The sequence below is a fragment of the Octopus bimaculoides genome, chromosome 11 (assembly GCF_001194135.2).
Source record: "Octopus bimaculoides isolate UCB-OBI-ISO-001 chromosome 11, ASM119413v2, whole genome shotgun sequence".
Classification (NCBI taxonomy): Eukaryota; Metazoa; Mollusca; class Cephalopoda; order Octopoda; family Octopodidae; genus Octopus; species Octopus bimaculoides.
The window spans coordinates 47,546,472-47,557,262 of record NC_068991.1 but is presented as its reverse complement, the minus strand read 5'-3'; the positions used below and the strand labels follow the sequence as shown (position 1 = coordinate 47,557,262).

The following is a 10,791-nucleotide window of genomic DNA, read 5'->3' as shown; positions in this document are numbered from 1 at the left end:
AAATAATCACAATTGGTGATCACTTATTCTGATGGATTCTAACTTTTCAATAATTGTCTTTTATATTGGTTGATTATTATAGTTTATAATTTACTCTTGCGTACCTGATAGACATTAACACCTGGTGGATAACCTACTTGGCAGAGGGAAGTCTGTACATGATTTTATTGCTTTCAGCCTTTCAAAAGTTGTGTTGGTATTAATTACGATATGGACCTAAGATGTTCATTCTGTCTTCACTAGGCATTTGTGCTAAAAATGTTGTACATGTGAAGTTAATTTCATCTATATATATATATATATATCAAACTGAGAATGTCCGTATGTGCGTATCACTAAAACTTAAGGACTACCCAGCCAATTTCATTCAAATTTTATACATGCCTTACTTGGTCCATGCAATGTTATGGGCCAAAAAAATTTTCAACTTGCTTAATGCAAGCCTGGAGCAATCTCTTATTCCTTACACTATTTCAGTATTATGTATCAATAGTGAAACTATTAATACTTTTACTATGATATATTTATGTATGCGTGTATACATATATATATATATATATGTAACCACATTTCTGAAGATGGGCTTTGCTCGAAACGTTAAACCATCTTTCTTTCCTTTCCTGAGCATTTGCTAATACATTGCATGTACCACGTCCTCGCGTTGTAGTTTTTTCATGTTTGCTTTTCTTTTTTTAGATTTACTATGTATAAATATATATGTATATATGCATACTGGCTGTTTGAATTTGTAAGTGGAGTTGGATTGTAAACTTGAGTATAGAAATCAAAATTTGAGGAAGTATAGGTCAATATTGATGGTGTGTGGTGGAGGCTTCTACATATAAGGTGATATGATGAGACATGATCCGTTCACTGAATTAGATTGTGGATAAAATATCTTTACTGATCACCCAGTGAGTCATGCAGAAGTCTGTCCTATATATATATATGTATATATATATTTGTGTTGTTTTCTCTCTCCTCTCCCCCATAACTTAGCGATTCGGCAGAAGATATTGGTAGAATGAGCACCAGGCTTGCAAAGAGTAAGTCCAGTTGTTGATTTCTTCAACTAAAAGGCAATACTCCAGCATGGCCACACTCAGGCAGCTGAAACAAGTAAGATATATATATATACACATATACGTACATACACACGTGTATAGATGTGCATATGTATGTACGTATGTATAGAGCAAGGTTTGTGGTGTGTTTGTACCCCCACCATTGCTTGACAATCGATGTTGCTGTGTTTATGTTCCCATAAATTAGCGGTTTAGCAAAAGGCACTGATAGAATAAGTACTAATATATCCTGTGGTCGATTTGTTTGGCCAACGGCTGTGCTCTGACATGGCCACAATCACATGGCTGAAACAAGTAAAACAATGAAAGAATCTATGCCATTTTAATCCCAAGCAAGGCCAGGTATCTCTGCTAGTAGTTATTAAAAGATAGTTACACTAAAAATGAAATTGAGTGGTTTGAAGCATCCTTGATGTTGATGCTATCATTTTGTGGTGTCTAACAGCTTCTGTTTTTTTTTTAAGATCAAAACAAAAATATACTTTGGTCTGTGAGATATTTTATAGCTTTTGGGGCTGTTAGATGAAGCTTATATGATGAACTATAAGTGGCGGACTGAAAATCATAATTTGATGATCACTTACTCTGATGGCTTCTACCATTTCAATTATTGGTTTTCATAGGCACAGGAGTGGCTGTGTGGTAAGTAGCTTGCTTACCAACCACATGGTTCCAAGTTCATTCCCACTGCGTGGCACCTTGGGCAAGTGTCTAGCCTTGTGAGTGGATTTGGTAGACGGAAACTGAAAGAAGCCCGTCATATGTATGTGTTTGTCCCCCCACCATCGCTTGACAACCGATGGTGGTGTGTTTACGTCCCCGTAACTTAGCGGTTCGGCAAAAGAGACTCATAGAATAAGTACGAGGCATCCAAAGAAGAAGTCCTGAGGTCGATTTGCTCAACTAAAGGCGGTGCTCCAGCATGGCCACAGTCAAATGACTGAAACAAATAAGAGTATATGGTTTGCTTATTAAGCTTACTCTAGAGAATCTAATTTACCATCTGGATATTAGGCATTTTTTTTTCCTCTTTGACCTCTATCTCAGAGTAAGTCAAGGCTCTTTTGATGGGATATCAACTAAAGAGTGTTAACAATTGTTTTATTCACTTAGTTTTAGTAAAGTTTTTGAGGTATGGCAAATTTAATTTGAATTGTTACAATTATTTGCATCATTATTTATGTCCATTTTCCATGCTGGCATAGATTGTGTGATCTGACCAGCTGAAGGCTCCATGTCTGTTTTGGCATGGTTTCTACAACTGGATGCTCTTTGTAATGCCAGCCATTGTAGAGTGTACTGGGTGCTTTTTACGCAGCACCAGCACTTAGAGGCCAACAAGGTTAGGGATGCTCGGCTGGAGAGGGTTGCAAGAGCAACCAGGCTTTTACTTAGCATGAGGTTTACCAATTGTGATATGCTGGAAATTATGAGGCCAGGCTTATTATGATAAAATTATATCATAGTTATGTTTTACAGCTTGTGAAGCTTATATGATGAATGATAAGTGGCGGACTGAAAAATCAGTTTGATGATCACTTATTCTGTTCTAGCTTTTCAGTAATTATCTTTCATATAATTTGGTTTCTATAGTTTATTACCACTTATAAACTAAATATTGACTGTTGTAAACCTGAAAGACCATAACATTTTGTTGATAAACACTTGGCATAGGGAAGGTTACACATGGGTTTCTCCAATTACTTTTAGCCTTTCAAAAATTGTGTTTATCAGTATATGAATACAGGGATAGTGGCTGAGATACTGAAAATGTCCAATGAAGTTAGGTTCAATCGTTACACATCGTTTTGTTCAATGCAAAAAGTGAAGCAGACATCTTAAAGTGGTGGTGTTGGCATTTTGGTTGTAAATTCTTTGACAAGGTACTTTACTTTTACTTGTTTCAGTCATTTGAATGCGGTCATGCTGGAGCACTGCCTTTAGTCGAGTAAATCAACCACAGGAAGCCTAGTACTTCTAGCATTCTCTTTAGCCGAACTGCTAAGTTACGGGTGCGTAAACACACCACCATCTGTTATCAAGCAATGTTAGGGGGACAAACATACACACACATCTATATATATATATATATATATATATATATATATATACACGACGGGCTTCTTTCAGTTTCTGTCTACCAAATCCACTCACAAGGCTTTGGTCAGCCCGAAGCTATAGTAGAAGGTACTTGCCCAAGGTGCCACGCAGTGGGAATGAACCCGGAACCATGTGGTTGGTAAGCAAGCTACTTAGCACACACCCACTCTTGTGCCTACAGGAAAATTGTAAGGCATGGTATATTACAGCTGTGTTTCACAACTTGTGGGGTTGCTAGATGATGAGTGGCAGGCTGAAAATTATATTCTTATAAGGAGTCATGGTTTGTTAAAGCTGATGTTTCTCAATCCAAACTGCTTGGTTTGCGTAATATTTTTTAGCTTTTGGGGCTGTTAGATGAAGCTTATATTCAGTGGCGGACTGAAAATCATAATTTGATGATCACTTATTCTGATGGCTTCTACCATTTCAATAATTGGTCTTCATATGGTTTATTAAACTTTCTCTTGAATTTAATTTACCCTTTAGATATTAAGCATTTTTTCCTCTTCAAGTTCCATTTCAGAGTAAGTTATGGAGTTAATATGTAAAGTTAATTGTTTTGTTCACTTCGTTTTAGTAAAGTTTTAAGATATGGCAAACATTTTGAATTTTTATATTCATTTGCATGGGGTTTACAAATTGTGATATGCTGGAAAATTATTAGGCCAAAATTGTCCTTATATTTTCCAACTTGTGAACTTTATGCTGAAAGGTAAGTGGCGGGCTGAAAAATCAAAATTTGACAATCACTTAGACTGATGGCTTTGATAATTATCTTCTACATAATTTTTGTTTGTTTGAAATCATTATGGTCAATTTCTACAGCATACTCAGCTTTAACATTCAGATTATTGTGTCAAATCTAATGCTTATTTATTTGAATTAATCATGTAATGCCTCATAGCTTTGAGATTTTGATGATGTGATTGTCGCAGGTAAGTGTGAATGACTGGTTTGAATGTAAAACATGTATGGTGTTAAGGTACGATGTATTAAATTGCATGGCAACCAAATGTAGAGTGCAGGTGTTCTGGAAAATCATGTGTGCATGAAATATGAGGCACAGGTTATTTTCCAAATGAGTATGCAGAGTTAGCTATTAAAGTTGCATCCTGTAAGTAAATATTAATTGTAAAATAACTAATATAAGGTTTCACAAGGTGAGCATTTTGAAGTCCTCTCATGATTAGATATTAATGATCATTTGTCTTACTCAAGTTATTGTTATTAGAGGTTGCTAAATGAAGCTTATATGATGAACTATAAGTGGCGGACTGAGAATCATAATTTGATGATCACTTGTTCTGAAAGCTTCTACCATTTTAATAATTGTCTTCTGTTACAGTCTCTAAAATGTTATTAATTTCTATATCAAGCCAAAGACAGGCAGCATATTGTTGGGTGTACTCTTGTCCTGTTGGGTTTCAATTTACTCGTCTGCTTTCATCTGTAATCTTTTGCTATATTCAGTGCTGCCTTTGTATCTTCCCAAATCCATACATTTACCATCTTCCCTCCGGGTCACTCATTGAAGGCCTATCAAATACTGCTTTAAATTTTCTTTTTCCTGGCAGGCATGTAACTCTATCATCATACTCTCTATTCTTTCATCTCTCTGGTTCTTTCTCTTCTATAGAGAGTCAAGTGGATCAGGGCAACTTTTTTTTCTTCTTCAGTGTTGGTTGCTTAAATTTGTTAATCGAATCTTTTGCCAGCAAATATTGAATTATTTGTCCTTATCTTTTCAGGAAAACGATGAAGTTTTGGTAGCTGGTTTTGGTCGAAAGGGTCATGCCGTTGGTGATATTCCTGGTGTCCGTTTTAAGATTGTGAAAGTAGCTAATGTATCATTATTGGCTCTTTTTAAAGGAAAGAAGGAGAGACCCAGATCATAGACAATTTTATTTCATAAATGAATAAACAAAAATTACTTTAAAAAAAAAACATGTCTTATTTAATATTGAGTTCTGCTTCTTTGTTTTGCCATAAACCTTTTTGTAGCGTGTGCAAGATTAATTTAACAAAGCTTCCGTCTGATCAGGCAACCAACTAAAATCAGTTTGAGAATGGATGGATGGTGTGTTGGTTACAGAAAATATTGCAGGGAACTAGCTTGGTGGTTCCAGATGTATTGTGCATAAAGCTGACCAAGACTACCAGTGCTCTCCCTCTGCACCCTCCTAGATTGATGTCAAATCAATACCGGCACATAGTGGATACTTAAAGGTGGGAGACTGCAGACCAATGTATATGCATGTGTAGTTCTTTATTAGAAATGTGATGGTACCATCTGATGTTCTCAGGGCTCTGTTATTCTCTTTGAGAGGGGCCATGTTTCTGCTTCCTGGAGCTTTGTTGTAAGGAAGATGAAGCAAAGGGGGCTTCCATCTACTACTGACTATACTTTTGTCCTTTGTAAGATCTCTGTCAGAAAGATGCACAGATAATGTAAAAGCAGTCAGTATAATTTGGATTAGGTAACTTTTCTCTGCTTGTGCACTGCAACATAATTACCTTGGTACTTAATAATAAACATGGTTGTGAGGTTTCATTCTCATCTGGAAATTGGAGGTGGAGAGGATAATAACCAACATAGGTTTAGTTACTTTGATAGTCACACAGTGAGTTTTGTAAAGTGGGTGATGAAAAAGGGTGCATTTGAGATCTATATGGACAGAATCTGGTTTCAAAAGTATAACCAGCTGAAAGTAAGTGCAAATAGTGAAGTATCAGCCAGATATAGTGTAGAATAGCACAAGAGAGCCCAACAAAAAGACTGAGTTGTAGTGGACATAACTTGAAGAGTGTAAGGTAAATTTACCAGTGTTCTAGAGTCTAATGTTGGGAAAGATCAAGGTGTTTCAAATAACAGCATACTTACTCTCATCACCACTTGGAAATCTTATTGCAAAACACTGATTGTACAAAATGATCAATTCAGTTCTCAGAAAGAGCAACTTATTTGATACCAAGCTGCACTTCATCCTATGATACAAATTTTTGGCTTTAGAATAATCCAAGTTAAAATCTTCCAAAATTACAGGTTAATTTATGTTCTAAATAATTTGATGATTACAGTCAAATGAGTAAATCTTTCATTATTTTAAAAATTAATTGAAACAGTATATTTTTACAGAAATATGGTAATGAAATTAATAGGTGGTCAGAAAAGAGATCCATTGGATATAGTCACTGAGTTGTTGAAAACTGGCAAAGTAAGGCTCAAGCTAGTCTGAAACCGAAGAAGTCTTATCTAATCACTGGCATAGAAGTGTAATTGTCAACTAGACAGGTGCTTTAGAAACAAGCAATCAGAGACATCAAATTGATGGACTAAGTTTGAAGCACAGGTGATCAGGTAGAGAATCAGCCGAGATGAAATACAATTTAAATCTATGCCAGTTAAGTCTTTATGTTCTTAGAGACTACTGCTAGAGAAATTTACAGTCAATAATTAATCCTCTTGATCTGGGGGCCTTTGCGAAGTTCCTTTTAAAGACTATTATACTATGTACTAGTATAATAGTCTTTAAAAGGAACTCATAGATGAATAACTTGAGAGCAATACAAGCTTTGTACAAGGATACTTTCAGTAAAGGAGTTCACTGAATGTGCAGTTTAGTGTTGAACAAGACTCAGTTCTCACCTCTATTGTTATTCAAGCTGTAACTGAGTTAAGACCTGATTCTTATAGCCGAGTATTAAGAGTTGGAGAGGAAATTTCAGATGTAGAAACAAGTTAGAATAAAGAGGTCTCAGAGTAAACTTGACGAAGACTCCAGTTTTAGTAACAGAACTTGGAAATACGTTGAAGTCCAATATGAAGAAAAGGAATAGGTGGCAACTACATACATTCACAGGAGATGTAGTGGGATTAAGACCATAATCAGTGATGGAGACATATCTACTGTGTGATTGAACAAGTGTTTCTGCCGATAATTAGTGTAAGCATCAACAGTTGGATACAGCCATCTTTAGCCAAAAATATTTGACACAAACTTTTTTGTGATTCTGAAATAATAAAATAGCACAATTTTAAGAAGATTGGATCTTAGCTTCAATATGGGTCTAATCTACTTCCCCAGATCAGATGGTTTTATTGTCTATAGACGGTAGTCAATCTTCCAATGAAACTAAGGATATCTGGTTTCCATTGGTTTTTGTTTCAAACTGCTGATTCTGTTGGTCACTTGCTTGACAGATGTATAATCATTTTTCAATGGTAGTGAGATTTGATTTTAAAATAGATGTTCCAGCTCTGAGTATTCTGAGATCAAATCCCAACTTGCTGCCCTGGACTGGTACTTTTTTTTTTTTTTTTATATTCAAGAGTGGAGAGTCAAAGCAAATTCTGTAGAACTTTGTCCAACACCTATGACACTGCAAATTTGCCATTTATAAGATATTTGGTATTCATTATTTGAAGAAAGAACTGAAAGTTTGACAATAAGTAAATTGTAATAATTAACCCTTTAGCATTTAAACTGGCCATATTAATCTACTTGTTTTATGCTCAAACCATCTGGCCTCTTAAACCTACAAGTACAATGCCATTATAAAGATAATCACATCAAAAATCTTGAAGCCACAAGATGGTTAATTCAAAATAATGTGAATAAATGAGCATTACATTTGATACAATAATCTGAATGCCAAAGGGTTAAACAGCAATACTACAAAAAGAGTAAGAAATTCTTCTGAATTACTGCAGCAGAAACACTTAAAACATTTTCATAAGAACTTTAATGAAAAACTTCCCTTATTTTTCTTTTAATGGTTAAAATGAAACTAACATATAAATAGCCAGCAAGAAGACAAAAGTTACACACAAGGCTGGTAGGGACTAGTTCAGAGGGTCTGATAAAACCAAAAATGATTTTACTTGGCAGTAAAATTACAGCAGATAGTAGTGACAAAACTGCTGAAATAAAAAAAAAAACAATCAAAAAGAAGAAAAAAAAAATCTTTTACTTTAAAACAGATTTACAAAGAGAAACATAGAATCTTGGTTTATACAAACCAACCAAGCAAAGAGATAAAAATGTGCATCATAATACTAAGAGAAAAACTGAAAATAAGGTTTTAGGAAAATAACAATGATAATTTATTTTCACCAGAGACAGGGCCAATTTCTGTTGTTTATTTTTAAAATTTTTATTTAAAGTTATAATCAATTCATTCAATCCCAGTATAAAACTGGTACTTGCTTTATCGACCCCGCTCCCCAGAGAGATGAAAGGTTAAGTCAACAGAAGAGATTCTAACTCTTGGTAGAGAGACGACTAAAAACATTAAGATATTTAGTCCAGCAAACTACCGTATCTGCCAACTCACCACCACAATAATAATAAAGAAATTATTTAATTTTTTTGAAAATCAGACTTTGGATAAGATATTTTTTGTTTGTTTAAATCAACAATTTTACCCAATTGCTGGAGAATAAACAAAGAGCAATGACTATGTACAGATTCAGCAGTGATATTTCTTTTCTTTCTTGGGGTTTTTCTGAGTGTTTATGCATTTTGTTTGAAATTTGGTTTTCTGAGGGGATTTTACTTTATTTTCTGGGGTTTTTCTTTTTTGTTAGTGGTTTTCAAAATTTTATTGGATTCAGTAAAATTTAAACGAAAACAGGAAAAAAATGCTAAAGAAAAAGAGAGAGAGAAAGCATGTATGTATGTGAATGTTGATAATTTTAAAACTGATCTAAAGGAAATTCATTAGATAAAATTAATCATGATCCATAATTAAGAAAACTTTTGATAAGGAGGAAAGAATTTAAAAAAGGAAAAGTTCGGCTAAATCACGTGCATAAGACTGTAATTTGCTTTCATTTTTAATGATGCAAAACAATGCTAATCCCTGTACAAACATCTAGCTTTGAATGACAAAGCTAGCCGTGAGTGGTTCTAAGATTTGAAAAATAAATGAATTTCACATTATATACTCATTCACCCACATGAACATACTTACATATACATTACATGTATATACAAATACAAATGCATGTACACATATGTACACACACACATATCATAAAAGGACAACTTTCAAGCATGTCAAATTGAAAACATGACCGTTTGAAATTAATCTCCTAAATTACAGATTGCTTTCCAATATTTCCTTATTAGTTCATATTTAGTTTGGAACATTAGGTTTCCTAAATCCATTAACACTGTAAGACTCTCAGCTTCAGAACGAAGAGATAGTAGTACTGACACGGTGTTGCTGACTTTATCAGTTACTACATCATTCCTATGATCCTTTTCTACAAACTAAAAATGAAAAATGGCAGCAACATGCCACTATTATCACTATTCGTTTAGATGAGGACATGAAGTAACTGAAGCATTAAGAAACTTAACGCCCTTATAGCAACTAATAGAGAAATAACAAAACATCTTTAGGAAAAAAAAAAAAAGATCAAACTCAAAGACAGGCATGTCTACAATATAACATACACATACACACATACACACACACAAAGGTAATATATACACACACTCACACATAACTATATTAAAATATTTTATTTTTAATGTTAAAAATAAAACTTTTTTTTGCAAGGAGAATTTAAATGACTCCATAAATGAATGAAATAGATTTCCGAAAAGTTTGCAAGATACTGCATATTCGCACCACTTCCCTTGCAATTTATGTTGCAGCATGTATTTGTGTGTGTATTTACATATTTGTATATCTGTGTGAGTGTGTGTGTATATATATATATATATATATATATATATATTATATATATCAACATATTTGTGTATATGTGTATTTGAGTGTACACCTAATATTTGAATATAAAGTACTTAAATATTAAATAGACATCAACCAATCCAGACCTTTCCAACTAAAATTTTAGATGTTAAATGTTTCCTGAATATGATTGTATGTATGTTAAGATCATCCAAACCTAGATTATAGATTTAACCAAAAAGTGTACAATGATAATCTTCCAATGAGTGGGTAGGAGAGAAGCAGTAGACATCATTAAGATTTTAAAATATAAGAAATGCCATGGAGCAAAGAATCGGAGATGTATTGTTAGATGTGTGTTAGCCATGCTAGGAGCTGTGAGAATTGTAATTTCACTTCTATATGATAATTTTATTTTAATAAAGTGTGAGGGATTAATGACGGGGTAAATCATGGGCTAAATCCCCACCCGAGTGCATGTTCCTGTATTCATCACACACACATATTCATGAGTGAGTGCGAATGGTATACTTGCATGTATGTGCATACATATTTATATATGTATATGTGTATATATCGTATCTATATATCTGTGGATATATATATATAAAAATATGGGTATGTGTGTAGACATATGAATATATACATATACACACACATATATACATGCATAAATATGTATATGAATTTATAAAATGTATACGTGTGCATGTGTATGAGTGTGTATGTATATATAAAAATGTTAAACTTTATAAATTTATATATACAGACACACACAAATGAATTTATAAAGTTTAACGTATATATATGCATACACACACACACACACACACACACACATATAATGAATCTATAAAGTTTATATATATATATATATATATATATATATATATATATATAT

The 10,791-nt window shown here is 33.6% G+C and overlaps 1 protein-coding gene across 1 annotated transcript in view; it reads left to right on the top strand.

Moving 5' to 3' along the window:
* Nucleotides 1-5,132, top strand: part of LOC106870837 (40S ribosomal protein S23) — a 15,639-nt gene extending 10,507 nt beyond the window's left edge. Inside the window, exon 4 of the mRNA XM_014917067.2 lies at nt 4,937-5,132. Within this exon, the coding sequence (XP_014772553.1) occupies nt 4,937-5,083 (147 nt within the window). The 3' untranslated portion in view covers nt 5,084-5,132. The remainder of the gene's footprint in view (nt 1-4,936) is intronic.
* The last annotated feature ends 5,659 nt before the right edge of the window (nt 5,133-10,791 follow it).